Source organism: the organism of the source record quoted next, unplaced genomic scaffold (assembly GCF_019419815.1).
Source record: "Pyrus x bretschneideri cultivar Hongxiangsu unplaced genomic scaffold, Pyrus_bretschneideri_v1 Contig14, whole genome shotgun sequence".
NCBI lineage: Eukaryota > Viridiplantae > Streptophyta > Magnoliopsida > Rosales > Rosaceae > Pyrus > Pyrus x bretschneideri.
This window is the reverse complement of record NW_025999435.1, coordinates 3,205,301-3,224,006: the sequence shown is the minus strand read 5'-3', so window position 1 is coordinate 3,224,006 and position 18,706 is coordinate 3,205,301. Positions and strand designations below refer to the sequence as shown.

Here is an 18,706-nt window from a genome sequence, read left to right as displayed (position 1 = left end):
TACAAAGACGAAGCTCAGAAGGGATGGAAGAGTTTAAGGAGTTGTATGAAAGATTGAGGTATTGGAGCCCCCTGAGTTGGCCTATCGAAGGTGGAATCGTGCCAGAGATATGGTTATTAGCTAAACCCAATTCGACGAGGTTGTTCAGATTGGACAAGGACAGAGGCAGTTCCCCGTTGAGTTCATTGAAAGCCAAGAACAAGTGGGTGAGGTTTGTACAAAGACCGAGCTCAGAAGGGATAGAAGAGCTTAAGGAGTTGTATGAAAGATCAAGGTACTGGAGCTCCCTGAGTTGGCCTATCGAAGGTGGAATTTGGCCATTCAATTTATTTTGAGACAAGTCGAGGAACGTCAAGTTCCGGCATTGAGATATAAATTCTGGGAATTCTGAATGATATAGACTATCACGTTGCATAGACATAGCAAGGTAGGTCAATGAGGGCATGCCTGCAAATTCTGACCAATCTTGATCAGTATTGTTAAAATAGTTTAATCCAAGGTCCATGTACCGTACCTTTTTGAGATTGCTCAGTTGATAAGGGATGGTACCAGAGAGACTGTTGTCGCGGAGATTTAGATACTGAAGCTCTGTTACCTGGTCAATCTCAGATGGTATAGGCCCATCGAAATAGTTTCCATTTAGATTGAAGTGGGTGAGATTTGGAAATGAGGGAAAGTCGAAAAGGGACAGTGTTCCGTCAATTGCCATATTGGAGAGGTCTATTTTGGAGACTGTTCTGGTTTGGGAGCAGGAAATGGCAGTCCACTTGCAGAGGCTGTTGAGGTTGGTGAGGGACCATGAATTGAGTGGCCATGATGAAGACCAGCCGTCCTTCCATTTGACGAGCGATTCTGCTTGTTTTCTTGGCGCTATTGATGTCGTTTTGATCAGTGGCAATGCGGACAGCAGCAGGAGCATATAAAGAAATGTCATGGTTTTGAGTTGCAGTATGATATGTTTTTTCGCCAGTTTGTATGCGTCACAAATAAATATGGGAGCTAGTAACAACTTTGGAGGTGCAGAGTTTCTAATCCTTTCTTTACGCTTGGAATTTCTGAAAGGATTTTCAACTCAATCAAGAGCCGTATGGTGCCAGTGTTGACTGACCCGGTCGGTCAAGTCTTCCCGTCAAGCGTGGAGTTGACGCTTGGAATTTTTGAATAGTATTAGTCTTCAATATGACCACAATTGAAGGCCATGTGAATGCTACAAGGAAATTGCAGCAACCGTGACTCTGTGTTTGCTTGCATGCAATTGTGCATGTTTTATTTTCTATGCATTAAATGGCAAATGGAGAAAAAGTTGTACTCTATAATAGAAAAATTACGTATGGTATATTTATATTTATGGCTAAACTTTGTATCATATATTTATATTTTTAGTTTGTATCCACTTTTAATTTGTAACCTTTTTTTAAATTTGTAGTATTTTATATTCGACAAGGTTGTTCAGATTGGACAGGGACAGAGGCAGTTCCCCGTTGAGTTGATTGGAAGCCAGGGACAAGTGGGTGAGGTTTGTACAAAGACCAAGCTCAGAAGGGATAGAAGAGTTTAAGGAGTTGTATGAAAGATTGAGGTATTGGAGCTCCCTGAGTTGGCCTATCGAAGGTGGAATTTGGCCAATCAAATTATTTTGAGACAAGTCGAGGAACGTCAAGTTCCGGCATTGAGATATAAATTCTGGGAATTCTGAATGATATAGACTATCACCTTGCGTAGACATAGCAAGGTAGGTCAATGAAGGCATGCCTGCAAATTCTGACCAATCTTGATCAGCATAGATAAAATAGTTTAATCTAAGGTCCATGTACCGTACCTTTTGGAGATTGCTCAGTTGATAAGGGATGGTACCAGAGAGACTGTTGTCGCAGAGATTTAGATACTGAAGCTCTGTTACCTGGCCAATCTCAGATGGAATTTGATGATCAAAAAAGTTGTTGCCCAAGTCCAAAGATGTGAGCCTGGAGAGATTTCCAACGGCATACGGTATAGGCCCTTCGAAATAGTTGCCATTTAGATTGAAGTGGGTGAGATTTGGAAATGAGGAAAAGTCAAAAAGGGACAGTGTTCCCCACATTTGCATATTGGAGAGGTCTATTTTGGAGACTGTTCTGGTTTTGGAGCAGGAAATGGCAGTCCAGTTGCAGAGGCTGTTGAGGTTGGTGAGGGACCATGAATTGAGTAGCGAAGGTGGCGATAATGATGATAAAGAAGAAAAGCCGCCCTTCCATTTGACGAGCGACTCTGCTTGTTTTCTTGGAGATATTGATGTCGGTTTGATCAATGGCAATGCGGACAGCAGCAGGAGCATATAAAGAAATGTCATGGTTTTGAGTTGCAGTATGATATGTTTTTTCGCCAGTTTGTATGCGTCACAAATAAATATGGGAGCTAGTAACAACTTTGGAGGTGCAGAGTTTCTAATCCTTTCTTTACGCTTGGAATTTCTGAAAGGATTTTCAACTCAATCAAGAGCTGTATGGTGCCACTGTTGACTGACCCGGTCGGTCAAGTCTTCCCGTCAAGCGTGGAGTTGACGCTTGGAATTTTTGAATATTATTAGTCTTCAATATGACCACGCTAACTAGATGTCCTGATTTGTAGAATAAATAGTAAACATGGAATTGTAATTGGACCACAGAACTATGTTTGAAGATTGACGATTATAATTTTTTAATCTTTTATTTGTACCCTATTTTATTTATAATGTACCCATTCTACTTTACTAATTTACCACTTTGTTATATGTGAAATGTACCAATTTTTTTAACACAATGGCTACATTCTTTTGCCATCTGTTTTTTTTTAACACTTTGTTATATGAGAAATGTACCAATTTTTTTTAACACTATTATTTCTTATTGTTACATTGTTTTTATCCATTTATTCAATCAAAATGTTTGAATTTTTTTATTGTAGCCATTTTTAATAGTATCATAATGAGGGATTTTAAATTTATAGGATTATAAATGTCATAAAATATCAAACAATTAATGTCAAAACTATAAAAATATATATATCAATAGTAATATAATGAGGTGTACAAATTCAAGGGACTTTGATCAAACTTTGAATACCATTAAGGTTTTAGTCAAAGAGTGTTAAGAATTAGGGACCGCATCCAAAGTATCCCCAATTTTAATTACTATATTGAAAAATGATTGGTGGTTTCTTTTCTTTTCAATTACTCCTGTGCCTGTGTGAGCGTGTGAGTGTGAATATATGAGTATCATTTTTTTATTAGTGGTTTATTTTCTTTTCAATTCCTCTCTATTACTCTTGTGTGGTATAGTGGAATTTATGAATATCATTTTTCTTCCTTCATATTTTTCCATTTTTCTCACCATGATTTGTAATTCTTTTTCTTTGCTGCTAGACCAAGTGGTGTCCTTATCCGGGTTGTGAATATGCTGTTAATTTTGTTGGTGATAATGAAAATTATGATGTATCTTGCCTCTGCTCCTATGGATTTTGCTGGAATGTAAGTTTCCTTTTGTAACTTTTGGTATTTAATATCTCAGCGAAAACTTATCTCTATAGGTGAGTCATATTTTGTTTTGACTGTGGCACTGGTAAGAATACCCCTTCATTATGTGCTTGTCATAATTAGAGTATTATGTTTTTCTTCTCCTTCTCTAACCTTTATTTTTCACTAATTTTCGTGTGCTGATTCGATAACTTCCACTGCTTTTGGTATGCAAGGGGATTTAATGTGATAAATTGTGGGGAAATATTAACATTTTTGGTAATAGGTTTTATGCGCGAGTTACGCGTGTGTGCATGGGTTAGTGTGTCTAGCGTTTGAAATCCTCTTAAATTTTTTCCTCAGGTCATGTTTGGTAACTCGGATTGGATTAGGAGGGAGGGTTAGATTGCTTTGGATCACGTTGGATAACATTAATGCAATGTTATGTTTGGGTGCTACACAGGATACGGGGCTCTGAATAAACTAAAATATGCTTGTTTGAATTTAATTTTCATGGCCCGGTGTAGGGCTCGGTGCTGGGTCACTGGTCCTGTAATGTCTGGAAGTATATTAATTAATTATGTTGAATTGAGTGGTGCAAAGTGAAAACATGATTAGTTTTAGTTTCAGATACACCATTGAAAGTTAACTTTTATTAACACTTTTATGTGAGTTGGTGGAATTCTTGGTAATTCATGTTTCGTTTTGTATTGTTCTGTCCTAACCTTTGTTGATGATGCTCAGGATACTGGCCAATTCTATCCTATTTTTACTTGAAATATATTTTGCTAATTAACATGTGGCCATTTTTTGTTTCAAAGTCATTAAACATGTGTACAATCGATGTTTGGAAAATGTTTTGTCTAAATAATTAGAAAATCATGGCAAAATAGTATATTAATGCTTGAGGAAATTTGATGGGCTGGGAATAAAGGTGTGTGGAAATAATACGAAGGAGGAATTGTACAATTTTGGTCTATTAAAGTTTTATAGCTAAAATGGTTATTGAGATTAGCATAATTCATCACTTCGTTCATTGAGATTTGAGTTCCATAGAAGTAGTCTCTGAGTTTGTCCGCCATCAATCATTTTAGTTATTCTGTGTAAAATTTTCATCAGATAAATATAAAATGTTAAAAATATCCTTAATTTTTATTAAATTATTTTCGCTCATTGTTTATTAAATTGAGAGCATTTTCGTCATTTTATCCATACTTAATACAATTTTTTACTGAATAACTCAAAATAAATGATGGTGGACAAATTCAGCGATTACTTCTATCGACTTCAAAATCTTATTGAACACCTTACTCGCATCGCGTACTACCAAACACCACGCTTCTATACATCTGGATCAAACAATCAACTCGTAACCAAGAGAGTGATACGATTCTGCGATCCTTTGAGCTTTTGAGTTTTTGGTTTGACTAAAATACCCCGAGCTCTGCGATCTGCATGATTTGAAATTCGTGGGTAATTTAGTCATTCGATACACAATGTGGTTGGGTTGGGCTAGGCCTGGCAAACGGGTCGTGTCTGTCGTGTTCGTGTCGTTTTCGTGTAACACCTGTTATCTTAACGAGTCGTGTCGTGTCACACCCGTTATCTTAACGGATCCTTAACAGGTCGGGTCACTTTACCCAACAGGTAAAGTGACCCGACCCGTTATGACCCGTTAAGAAAAATATTTTTTTTTCTTAAATTTGCACATACCACACATTGCCACATAAATATTACTTCAAAACATTAAAACACATTTGTCGTTTAAGTACTACATCTACACTTGAAAATAAGAGTCTAATAAACAAACATCCATACACTACTAATCTATTACAAAATATTAAATGTGCAAGGATATGCAAAATGAAAAAGTTTTTGTTTTCAAGGTTGTGAAGCCTTTCTCAAAAGTTTAAACCTTGCCAATGGAACTCAGAGCTTGCATGTTATTCCTTTTACAAAATCCTCAATTTTCATCGATCATCATGACATAAGATTTTGTGGTATCAATAGTGTAAATATTTTAAATTGAAGATTGAATTCATCTCTGAATATTTGGTTTTTGCGATTTTTGGTGTATGCGATCTTGAAGCATATACAAACAAGTTTGACGGTTGGATCATTGAAATTATTCGTAGAATGCGTATCCCATCAAAACGATAGATTCACTAACACTTGGAGTTTATTTATACTTTAATTAAGTATAACATAAGATTTTGTGGTATCTACGTGGGTAAATATTTTAAATTGAAGATCAATTTCATTCATTGTATTCATATAGGGTCATGGACTGTAGCTGTAAAAAATCATCAAAATCGGAGTTAAAATAACAGTTAAATCGTGATTTTTCGTTGATAACCGTCGAAAAGTTTTGTCCCATTACTTTATCTCTGAATGTTTTTTTTTTGAAATTTTTGGCGTATGCAATCTCAAAGTATATACAAACATGTTTGATGGTTGGATCGTTGAAACTAGTTTCATAGAATAGTATCCCATCAAAACAATAGATTCACTAACACTTAAGAATTTATTCATACTTTCATTAAGCATAACATAAGATTTTGTGGTATCCACTTGTGTAAATATTTTAAATTGAAGATCGAGTTTAGTCATTGTATTTGTATAGGGTCAAGGAGTGTAGTTGTAAAAAAATCATCAAAATCGGAGTTAAAATAATCGTTAAATCGTGATTTTTCATTAATAACCGTCGAAATGTTTTGTCCCTTTACTTGATCTCTGAATGTTTCTTTTTTGCAATTTTTAGCGTATACGATCTTGAAGCATATATAAACAACTTTGACGATTGGATCGTTGAAATTAATTTTGTAGAATGCGTATCCCATCAAAATGATAGATTCACTAACACTTTTAAGAGTTTATTTATACTTTCATTAAGTATAACATAAGATTTTATAGTATCCACTAGTGTAAATATTTTAAATTGAAGATCGAATTCATTCATTGTATTCATATAGGGTCAAGGAGTGTGGCTGTAAAAAATCATTAAAATCGGAGTTAAAATATCTGTTAAATCATGATTTTTCAATGATAACCGTCGAAACTTTTGTCCCGTTACTTGATATCTGAATGTTTGTTTTTTTCAATTTTTGGTTTATGTGATCTCGAAATATATACAAACACGTTTGACGGTTGGATCGTTGAAATTAGTTTCATAGAATGCGTATCCCATTAAAATGATAAATTCACTAACACTTGAAAGTTTATTCATACTTTCATTAAGTATAATATAAGATTTTGTGGTATCCAGTAGTTTAAGTATTTTAAATTGAAGATCGAGTTCATTCATGATATTCATATAGGGTCAAGGAGTGTAGCTGTAAAAAACTATTAAATCGAAGTTAAAATAACCGTTAAATCGTGATTTTTCGTTGATAACCGTCGAAAAGTTTTGTCCCGTTACTTGATCTCTGAATGTTTTTTTTTTGAAATTTTTAGCGTATGCGATCTCGAAGCATATACAAAAATGTTTGACGGTTGGATCGTTGAAACTAGTTTCGTAGAATGCGTATCCTATCAAAACAATAGATTCACTAACACTTAGAGTTTATTTATACTTTATTAAACATAACATAAGATTTTGTGGTATCCACTTGTGTAAATATTTTAAATTGAAGATCGAATTCATTCATTGTATTCATATAGGGTCAAGGAGTGTAGTTGTAAAAAATCATCAAAATCGGAGTTAAAATAACTGTTAAATCGTGATTTTTCGTTGATAACCGTCGAAAAGTTTTGGCCCGTTACTTGATCTCTGAATGTTTGTTTTTTGAAATTTTTGACGTATGCGATCTCGAAGCATATACAAACATGTTTGACGGTTGGATCGTTGAAACTAGTTTCATAGAATGCGTATCCTATCAAAACAATAGATTCACTAACACTTAGATTTTATTTATACTTTCATTAAGTATAATATAAGATTTTGTGGTATCCACTAGTGTAAATATTTTAAATTGAAGATCGAGTTCATTCATTATATTCATATAGGGTCAAGAAGTGTAATTGTAAAAAATCATCAAAATCAGAGTTAAAATAACCGTTAAATCGTGATTTTTCGTTTATAACCGTCGAAAATTTTTGTCCCGTTACTTGATCTCTGAATGTTTTTTTTTTTGTGATTTTTTGCTGATGTGATCTCAAAGCATATACAAACAAGTTTAACGGTTATGATCATTGAAATTAGTTTTTAGAGAATTTGTATCCCATCAAAACGATAGATTGATTAACACTTAAAGTTTATTTATACTTTCATTAAATATAATATAAGATTTTGTGGTATCCACCAGTGTAAATATTTTAAATTGAAGATCAAATTTATTCATTGTATTCATATAGGGTCAAGGAGTGTAGTTGTAAAATATCATCAAAATCGGAGTTAAAATAACCGTTAAATCGTGATTTTTCGTTTATAACCGTTGAAAAGCTTTGTCCTGTTACTTGATCTCTGAATGTTTGTCTTTTGTGATTTTTTGTTGATGTGATCTCGATGCATATACAAACAAGTTTGACGGTTGGGATCGTTGAAATTAGTTTCGGATAATTCGTATCCCATCAAAACGATAGATTGACTAACACTTAAGAGTTTATTTATACTTTCATTAAGTATAACATAAGATTTTATGGTATTCACTTGTGTAAATATTTTAAATTGAAGATCGAATTTATTCATTGTATTCATATAGGGTCAAGGAGTGTAGCTGTAAAAAATCATCAAAATCGGAGTTAAAATAACCGTTAAATCGTGATTTTTCATTTATAACCGTCAAAAAGTTTTGTCCCGTTACTTGATCTCTGAATGTTTGTTTTTTGTGATTTTTTGCTGATATGATCTCAAAGCATATACAAACAAGTTTGACGGTTGGGATCGTTGAAATTAGTTTCGGAGAATTCGTATCCCATAAAAACAATAGATTGACTAACACTTGGAGTTTATTTATACTTTCATCAAGTATAACATAAGATTTTGTGGTATCCACTTGTGTAAATATTTTAAATTGAAGATCAAATTCATTCATTGTATTCATATAGGGTCAATGAGTGTAGCTGTAAAAAATCATCAAAATCGAAGTTAAAATAGCCGTTAAATAGTGATTTTTCGTTTATAACCGTCGAAAAGCTTTGTCCCGTTACTTGATATCTAAATGTTTGTTTTTTGCAATTTTTTGCTGATGTGATCTCGAAGCATATACAAATAAGTTTGACGGTTGGGATCGTTGAAATTAGTTTCGGAGAATTCGTATCCCATCAAGTTCAATGGTGTGTGTGTGTGTGTGTATATATTTATTAAGTAGATTTAAATCTATTTATTTTGTACATATAATTGATTGGTATACGGAGGAGTATATCATGTGAGTCATTATAAAAATAGTGAGATATGTCATATATGTGATAAAAAGTTAATAACTTAAAAAAAAAAAAAATCTCACCACTTCTATTAATTTTCATTTTTCCCTCTCTTTTTGTTTACTTTTCAACTTTTCTTATAATTTTCACTTTTCCCTCTGACAGCCTACGGTGCCTACCCATCTTTCCCTAATTCCCTCTCTTAATGTTTCCTTTTCAACTTTTCTTATCACTTTCATTTTCCCTCCCTTTTTCTTCAAAAAGGGCGGCACTGCAGGGAATGGAATGGAATTATCAATTATGGAATCAAATCAATGAATGCATATTAATTAATAATTATTATAGTTTTTATAAAATTTAATTCAAAATTTAATATATATATATATATATATAATTATTATAGATAGTTAATATTTTGGGGGTATAATTATTATAGTAAATTTAATATATATACATATATATTATAGTTTTTAGGGGTATAAAATTGTTAAATTAATATATATAATTATTACAGTATTTTTTTAGGGTTATAAAATTATAAAAATAATATTCTGCTTATCGTGTATCGTGTTACCTACGTGTATATCCAATCAACCCGTTATCTTAACAGGTGCTTATGAGGTTACCCGATAATGATCCGATTCGTTATCGTGTCGACCCGAACACCTGTTAATTTCGTGTCGTGTCATGTCGTGTCAGATTATCGGGTTGTGTCAGAATTGCCAGGCCGGGCCCTTTGGGGAGTGGTTCCTACTCGCAGGCGCCGAAGAGCAGAGGGAAAACGGCACGTGATGAAACCCGCGTTTAAGCGGTACTATTCCCAAACGATCATATTTTCCCTTCTTTAAATTTCAAAACCCCCATCCCACTCCCTCACTGGATCTCTGGATCGCTCTTTCTCTCTCTCTCTCGCTCAAACGATCGTGTTGCGTTGTTGCGTTCTCTCTGTGTGCGTCCGAATTCGAAGCCCAATTCAAATTTGTTGCTCTCTCTCTCTCTCTCTCGCTTGATCTCTCTCTGAGCAGAAATTGGAAGCTCGATTCAAATTTGGGGACGAATACATCCTCTTCTCTGAGCAGAAAGTCAATGACTTGTTCCCAGTTCCAGGTTCAGTTCTTGCCTTTTCTTCTGTTTTATTTCTCGGTATCGTTAATTTCTGTCTGTCTAGCACTGTAACAAGAAACCCTAATCCCCAAATCCTGTATAATCAATTCAGTCGCACTCTTCGCTGATCTTCTTTATTAGCCCTTGTGTTTGGAAAGTGTTGCTTTTTCTTCTTCCACATTATCCACTTAGGTTTTTGGTTTTCGCAGAAAGCACACTGCTTTCGTCTGTTTGTCTTGTGTTTCGTGAAGAAATTGGAAAATTGGAGATGAGGGGTCAAGATTTGAGGCCCACTGTCCGCGTTTCCCTGATTCTGATTCCGATGATACCGTTACGGTTTTGGGTGATACGGTCAAGAGGCAGAGGACTCATGATTCGGATGATGATCTTTTGGTAATGGAGGACTCGATTAGGGAGCTTGATGATCTACTTCATCACGAGGGGTCCTCAAGCAGCACCACCGAAGCAAATGATTGCTTGGATGATGATATGTTAAGATCCTTAATTGACGACTTTGAGCTTCTGCCTGATTCTGCTGTTGCGGCCTCTGCTGCAGACGAGGCTGCTGGTGTCCCTCGGCTGACTACTCATCTTGGTCATCATCATCATGGGATTGAGGAGAACTTGAGGAGGGGCCAAGAACCACGGATGAAAGAGGGTTGGATGATGAGGACTTGATCACTGAATTGTTTAATCATATTGGAGGAGAGGATGATGAAGACCCAAATCAAGATCATGTACATCAAGCTACTGAGCCTGATCACACTACTCTGCTCATCACCATCATCCCGTTCCCTCATTTTCAAATCATTATTTTGCCAGTTGTGGTTGGAAACATAGGAAGGCCACGGGCCTCGGTTCTCCATTTTCTCTTGATTTGCTTGCTCACCATCATCATCATCTAGAAGCGGAGCAGGAGGAAGAGGACTTTACACGGAGTATACACGTCTTGCCTGAATCAAGTTGTCAAGCTATTAGCGTCAGCTCTTGTTTTTATACGACTAGTAGAGTTCAAGAATTCAGATGAGCACGGTTACCTTTCAGCTTTTTCTTTCCGACTTCCGGTTTAATCATAGTTAGTTTATTAGTTTTTAGTCTTTTTATTTACACGGAAGACGTGACATAGAACCGAGCGCAATGGCGTTCTAGGATTCATATAGCCGACCCTACTTAGTGGGAAAAAGCTTTGTTGTTGTTATTGTTGTGGATAGAATAGTTTTCAGTCTGTTATTTCGTCTAGCTGGTGGTCTTACTCCGTACTTTTGTCAATGTTGAGGAAATGTGTAGACAATATACATATGAATGTACATGAAGTTCCCAATAGTTCTGATTGCACTTGCTTTTGTTCTTGTCATTTCTTTCAGCACACTAGTTTTGGTTTCAATTTTCAGACGTTGGCGAACAGTAGTACTCAGTTTATCACTGTTTGTTTCGACATCTACGTTTCGTTTCATGAATAATCAATCTGCTAATGACTGATTCTGGACATGTTTCTTATGAAATCTTCTCCAACATAGTTTTGGACAGGAAGAACATAAAAGGTGTATTAGAGCTGGGAGAAAATCTTGTTACTCCTATGAAAAATGAATATGCAACGTTATGTGAATATCGTGACTATGGCTTATCGTGTCAATCATAGGAAATCGTAATTGTGGCTTGAACATAGAAACATCGTGACAATAGCTTCTCATGTCAATCATGCAACGCTATGTGAATACAAATATGAAACAAATCTTTTTCGTGTCGTAATCAACTTTCAATCCAACTTTCACCCTTAAATGTTTGGGTTCATTAATTTAATATAAAAATCTAAAAAAATTGACAATAAAATGCCAGATAACCAAAAGAACTGGACCCAGCAGAAAAACAAATGGGCCAATCGAATTTTTTTTGTTTTTTTTCCCTGCGTTATTTTAGTCATTCGGCTCACAATTTGGGGATATAGGGTGTGGTAGATATGAAAATGCCACGTGATTAAAACCCGCGCTTAAGCGGTGAGCCTTGCAAGTTCGCAACGTTAACATCCAATTCCCAAACCAAACGGTCATATTTTCTTTCATTTAAATTTCAAATCCACTCACTCTCTCTCTCTGTCTCTCTCTCTCTCAAGATCTTTCTCTCTCGCTCTCTCTGCGCGTCCGAATTTGAACCAGAATTAGAATTCAGTGCTCCAACAGTCTCCGGTTGAATTGAATTATGAATACTCGAAATCGATTCCTCTTCGGTTGCTCTTGTTTGGGGACGAAGACCGCGATTGAGGAGACGTCGACGAGCTGCTATCGGCTTCCAGGTTTCCCTTTTTCTTCTCTTTAATTTCTCGCTTATTTTCTCTTCTTTATTTTGTGCCCAAGAAAAAATTAGGGTTTTTGCTGCTGCATTTGTTTTGTTTTGAATTGCATTGAATTGAAATCGCGTTTAGCAATGGAGGTGGGTTATTACGGTATGCCATTGGGTTTTCGGTTTCATCCTACTGATCAAGAATTGGTCAGTTCCTATCTTCGCGACAGAGCCCTCTCCGGAAAGCCCTTGGGCAAGCCGTTTATTCAAGAGTTGAATCTCTTCGGACAAACACCACCGTGGGTGGTTTGGGAGCAGTTCGGCGAAAATTCCCTACTCGATCAGGACTTGTTCTTCTTCTACGAGCTGCGTTCTAGAAGTGACAGCGATAGCCGCAGCAAATGCCAGATTGAAGCCGGAGGCACTTGGAGCGAAACATCCTCCGACAAAGTTTTAGGTTTGGACGGAATTCCAATCGGGGATAAAGGGCATTTCAGGTATAACAACAAGGGTTCTAATAACAATGGCGGCTGGCTGTTAGAAGAATACAGTCTTCTTCCTAATGTAGTTGCTGGCCCAAAGGTCGTTCTTTCCCGACTTAAAAGGAATCTGAGGTCTAGATGTGGAAGCAAGATGAATTCCTCAAGTCCAACTCACGACTTCAATGAGAAGCCACCGATTAAGAGGGCAAGAAAAGAAGTATCGAATGAGAAGCCGCTGATTAAGAGAAATAGAGCAAGAAAAGAACCGGGTTCACAAAAACATTCTAATGTGAATGTGATCACCAATACCCCTGCTGTTGTGCCTTTTGTTGGAATTGAAAGCAATATGATTTCTGACACTAGGTATGATGATCAGGAGTGCATAACCAACATTAACGGCAATATGAAGCCGACTGATTTCTCTGATCCGGATGTTGTGCGGAAGCTTCAAATATGAAACCAAAGCTAATACGGCAAAATATGACAAGACAAATAATCCAATGAAAGGCACAAGGATTTATACTGGTTCGGCGTAAGCCTACATCCAGTTCCGGGACGGCGAGGAAATTCCACTAATGTCAAAAGGAGATTACAAATAGAGTTTTAACTCTCAAACCCAATAGCCCACATACACCCAATAGCTCTCACTCTCACAAAGAACAAATGGAGAAGATGGAAACATATACCAAATTCCTTCTCTCCCAAAAGCCACAAAATGTAGCACAAATATCTTTGATTGAGTGATCACTAACAAAAGGGGATTACAAACAAATGGGAAGGAGCAGCACTGTTTCAATTGGGAGAGCCGAATGCTCTCTCCTCTGCTCTCCTTGCTCTCTGTATTCAGCTCAAAACATAAAATGAGCTCCACTCTTTCTACTCACCCTCCTTAGCTTTCTATCTCTTTCTCTTATTTTATTATTAGGCTGCAAAGGCAACCACCAAAACATAAAGGACCAAAACCCACGGGTGTAGAAGAGAAAGAAAACCTTTTCCCTTTTTTCTTCCCTAAAACAAGGTAAGGTGTTGTCCACCTTTTTCATATTTTAATAGCCGAAAGTTATATTGTCTTGTTGTCCACTTGGTCACAAATCCAACAATCTCCACCTTGACCAAGTTCCGAAAGCACCACAGAGAATTGAATCAACAATCACCATAAGCACCCAAAGTACACACTAAAGACAACGGGAACTAAATCAAATTCCCCAAACTTACCAGTGCTCATAACAATTTCCACCTCGACTCAAACTGTACCAAAGCCAACAAAAGTAGACCATTTCTCTACCGTCTTCTCCAATTTTGCAAACCATAAGTGCCTTGATCAAAACAAAAGGTGATTCAAACAAAGAACTGAGATTCTTCAATATCACCAACAAAAGATCAAGTACACCATACCAAAGTTGGACACACAATGAACTCCACCTGCTCACAAACACCATGGTCTTAAACTGCACCAATAGACTCATTCACATAGCATGGCACATTCTCCAAGTCAAAACTGATTACAAATTTGGCAACAAAGTCTCACATACCACATACGAAAATATGCCCTTCACTCAAGTTTACCATCATCACATGAGCACTAACAGGACAACCAAAATTTCAAATTCAAATAATCAGTAGGAGATCCAAAACCATACCTCAACTGTAGTCTTCAAGAAAACTAATTGCAGATGATGGAGACCAATAGACCAAATAGCAGTGGCAAACAAATCCAACCAAATGTCCATAGCCCAAACAAAGTTAGAAAGCATATAACTTGCCTTCTACACGAGGGTTCCACACAAATGTTCTGCAGTGCATGTGGTGTATCCAAAATAGTGTGGTGCCTCACTATCCAAACTTGCAGAACTCAACAAATTGGCCCTCATTGAATTCAACTTTACCAAAAAAAGCAAAACCATACCAATATCCAAAACAATAAAAAAACACCGATGAAGAGCAACTGACATAACACAAACATACATAGAGGCTACTAAGCAACTTTCTCAAATCATAACAAGGAATCCTTACAAACTCTTAAACTCCATATGTAGTGGAGAGATTTAAGATTACCCACAACACCAGATTCTCTTTTTTTTTTTTTTTTTTTTTTTTTTTTAATCCAAAAATTTCAAATCTGGTGTAGCCAATTGTCATCATAGAACAAAGTCGAAGTCGTCATCGACGACATTCGCACTCGCACTAGCATTATCTTTCAGTTTTGGGCAATCAACTTTCCAATGCCCTTCCTTGCGACAATAGTTGCATGTGTTGTTTCTGGTCTTAGATCTCAAATTTCCTTTATTACTACCTGAACCATATTCCCTATCTCTGCCTCTTGCTATCAAAGCCTCAGAATGAGAATCATTCAAATTTCCAAATACTTTGTTCTTTAACTCTCTTGAATTCAAAGCGGCTTTTACATTCTCCATACAAATAGAATCTCTCCCATATAACAAAGTTTCGACAAAATTCGCATACGAAGGAGTTAAAGAACACAACAAAATCAAAGATTGATCCTCATCATCAATTTTATTATCCATACTTTTCAAATCCATAATAACCTTATTAAACTCATCAAGATGATTTTGAATAGGCGTACCTTCAGTCATACGGAGAGTGTACAAACGTTGCTTCAAATACAAACGATTGGTGAGGGATTTGGTCATATATCTACTCTCCAACTTAAGCCACAAACCAGCTGCAGTAGTTTCATTATCCACCTCACGAAGAACTTCATCAGATAGTGATAACATAATTGCACTATGTGCTCGATTCAAAGCGTCTTCTTTTTCTTCAGCAGACCAATCTTGTGGCAAGGCTTCCACACCCTGTAGCGCCTTAAGCAACGCTTGTTGAACTAGCACAGCTCGCATCTTAACCCGCCAAAGGCTAAAATCATTCCTCCCATTGAATTTTTCAATATCATATTTCACCGACATATTCGATGGTTTCATAGACATACTTGTACAAAGCCCCAAGTCGAAACCCAGAGCTCTGATACCACTTGTTGTGCGGAAGCTTCAAATATGAAACCAAAGCTAATACGGCAAAATATGACAAGACAAATAATCCAATGAAAGGCACAAGGATTTATACTGGTTCGGCGTAAGCCTACATCCAGTTCCGAGACGGCGAGGAAATTCCACTAATGTCAAAAGGAGATTACAAATAGAGTTTTAACTCTCAAACCCAATAGCCCACATACACCCAATAGCTCTCACTCTCACAAAGAACAAATGGAGAAGATGGAAACATATACCAAATTCCTTCTCTCCCAAAAGCCACAAAATGTAGCACAAATATCTTTGATTGAGTGATCACTAACAAAAGGGGATTACAAACAAATGGGAAGGAGCAGCACTGTTTCAATTGGGAGAGCCGAATGCTCTCTCCTCTGCTCTCCTTGCTTTCTGTATTCAGCTCAAAACATAAAATGAGCTCCACTCTTTCTACTCACCCTTCTTAGCTTTCTATCTCTTTCTCTTATTTTATTATTAGGCTGCAAAGGCAACCACCAAAACATAAAGGACCAAAACCCACGGGTGTAGAAGAGAAAGAAAACCTTTTCCCTTTTTTCTTCCCTAAAACAAGGTAAGGTGTTGTCCACCTTTTTCATATTTTAATAGCCGAAAGTTATATTGTCTTGTTGTCCACTTGGTCACAAATCCAACACCGGATAGTGTGATATTGATGAGTGATGTTCCTTCTTATCCCATATGCTTGGACAGCGACACTAGCAATCACGACCAGGGGTGCATAAGCTACATTAATGGAAATGTGATGCCCTTTCCCACTCATATTTCAGATCATGAATGTGTGCCACTGATGAGTGATGTTCCTTCTTCTCCGATATTCTTGGGCGGCAGGGAATATCCTTTAGATGGTGAAGCAGTGCGTGGAGACATTAAAGAATGGTTGACAACGCTTGAAGGTAAATTGCCCCAGGAGTGGCCTCAAATTGACGAATTCAGCCAACTGTTAGATGGGTTCAATTACTGGACAGACTGTTTGTGGATGAGCGATTCTGTGAATGATCAATAAAGGGACGTAGAGGTGACAGCAGCTGTCTAATTTCCATGGCGTGCATATAGAAGCACAGTTATGATCAGTATAGATTTTATTTCCGTTCTTAGTATATATGCTCTGATTTCTTTTAGTTCATTAGTTAATTAACAAATTTGGTATACGTGATTACCTGGGCCTTCTTCTCTGCTGTACTGATCCATTACTTGCCTTTCACTTTGCTGCACCTCAGGTCTACTGTGTTTCCCCCAGTCATGTGTATGTATGTGCTTCTAGGATTGTTTCCAATTTTAATGCACTGAATGCTTTATAATACATTTCTTTTGCACCCAAGTATCTTACTTTCTTTTTATTTTTATTGACAAAAGGTTTCAAGGTTGATGATTTCAATTACTATACTAAATTTGAAAATCAAATTAATGTTTTCTTTTCCTTTGAATTACTCCCTCTGCACTTGTGGCTTCTGAGCATGTGCATGTTCTGCGTATTGTGCTTGAATTTTGATGGAAACATTGTGTGTTAAGTTTTCTGTGTCAGTTTGTGAACGTGTTGATAGTTTTGTTGACGATAAGGACAATTATCAAGTTTCTTGCCACTGTTTTTATGGATTTTTTTGTGGAATGTAAGTTTTCTCTGTTTAATTTTTAGTATTCATACCTTAGTCTGTATTAGATATGTCACGTTCTGTTTTGGACCAGCAATGCAAGTTTCTCGCTGTTGTCCTTAGTTGTGTTTTTGGACTGTTTTGCTTTTACAGTTCTATTGATCTTGACATCTTGCCCATAACTGATTTTCTTTTTACAGTTCTTTATTTCTCTAACTCCGCCTGTGTAAGTTTATCTTACGCTGCCGGTCCCAAGCCCGGATAAAGGAGGAGGGGGAGGGCGTCAGGTAGTCAACAACCGGCACTTCGTTTTCACATCGATTCCCTATGAGTTCTTTAATTTCTCTGCTCAACAGGATGGTCGTGATTCTAAAAAAATGAAGCACTTTATTCTCTCTTTACAAATTGCATCTCTTTAAGTACGAGGTAGGATGCGGAGCTCACATGCTGTTTCCTGTGTACTTGCAGTTCTTTTGGTGTGGATTTCATGTGGGACTAGTTTTTGAAGCTACTGTCTCTTAGGTTTTCAGTTTCAGTAGCCGTTGATGTTTCTGATATTATGTATGTCGCATTTGAGAGAGCATGACAATCCTCATAGCCCATATTTGACTGTCATTTTGATCATTTGAAAGAAATGCCTTCAATTGCATTTCTGATGTGTCTGCTTTATTTTTATGTTTGTTATCGTTTGGCATGCATAGAGACACACTAAGATGAACAAGTAATATAAATTGTCTTAATATTCAAAATTTGCAAAGGGTCATCGATTTCCTGTTTTCCACGTCAGGTATTAAGAGAGTACACGATGATGGTGAACATGGCTTTGTCGAATTGAACAAGGCTTGGTCGTGATTTTAGATTGCAGAAAAGTCTGTCTTTGTCGAATTGAACAAGGCTTCCTTCTATGCTTTATACTCTTGTTTCTTATTCGACATTATTGACCTTCAAATTTATTTACAGTCAAGAAGTATATATTGCAAGGAGGGCCAATGCACCTACCTTTTTCTGTTCCTCCCTCCAATAGTATCTTATCTGCAGGTAAGGTATGCTTGCCTTTTCAAGCTTCAAATTGTGGCATATTTGTTGTTTCATGTTGTCTATGTATGCACTTTTCGGTATGAAGTGGTGAAGTGTATTAAAATTATCTCATTTTGAAGAGTTCTTCAAAGTGTTGATTGTGGTTTTGCAGTTTGTTAGGCGTCTGCCCTGCTGCACTGCAGCGTCAGATAGAGAGGTAGTGAGAGAAAACATGATGATGATCTTTGAGATTTGATTTGGAGGCCGGGTACAGATTCAAGGTCAGATTGGTTTCTGTCTGATTTTCCCAGCCCATCTTACAGAAGTAGTTGCTGGGGTTATAACTTTCAGTCATCTAATTCTGGTGTGATTTTGCATTTGGAC

The 18,706-nt window shown here is 36.7% G+C and overlaps 2 protein-coding genes and 1 long non-coding RNA gene across 4 annotated transcripts; 2 read left to right on the top strand and 1 right to left on the bottom strand.

Moving 5' to 3' along the window:
* Positions 1-1,444: 1,444 nt before the first annotated feature.
* On the bottom strand, positions 1,445-2,329 carry LOC125475302 (leucine-rich repeat receptor-like serine/threonine-protein kinase BAM3). The gene is made up of 2 exons (XM_048580019.1): positions 1,820-2,329; positions 1,445-1,713 (listed from the first exon to the last, which is right to left on the bottom strand). The coding sequence occupies exons 1-2, from the start codon at positions 2,327-2,329 to the stop codon at positions 1,657-1,659; spliced, it is 567 nt and encodes a 188-aa protein (XP_048435976.1). The 3' UTR covers positions 1,445-1,656.
* Positions 2,330-9,686: 7,357 nt separating this feature from the next.
* Positions 9,687-11,257, top strand: LOC125475230. The gene is made up of 2 exons (XR_007256648.1): positions 9,687-9,937; positions 10,144-11,257. It is a non-coding gene; the product is annotated as an uncharacterized LOC125475230 (long non-coding RNA).
* A 641-nt stretch (positions 11,258-11,898) lies between these two features.
* On the top strand, positions 11,899-18,064 carry LOC125475225 (NAC domain-containing protein 17-like). Of its 2 annotated transcripts, XM_048579791.1 has the most exons (4): positions 11,899-13,126; positions 14,851-14,852; positions 16,359-16,776; positions 17,506-18,064. In XM_048579791.1, exons 1-3 carry the CDS (start codon positions 12,356-12,358, stop codon positions 16,717-16,719), a joined length of 1,134 nt encoding a protein of 377 aa, XP_048435748.1. In that variant the 5' UTR covers positions 11,899-12,355; the 3' UTR covers positions 16,720-16,776; positions 17,506-18,064. The 2 variants fall into 2 exon arrangements, 1 of the variants encoding a protein (XP_048435748.1); XR_007256644.1 differs by lacking the exons at positions 11,899-13,126; positions 14,851-14,852; positions 16,359-16,776 and adding an exon at positions 17,236-17,323.
* The last annotated feature ends 642 nt before the right edge of the window (positions 18,065-18,706 follow it).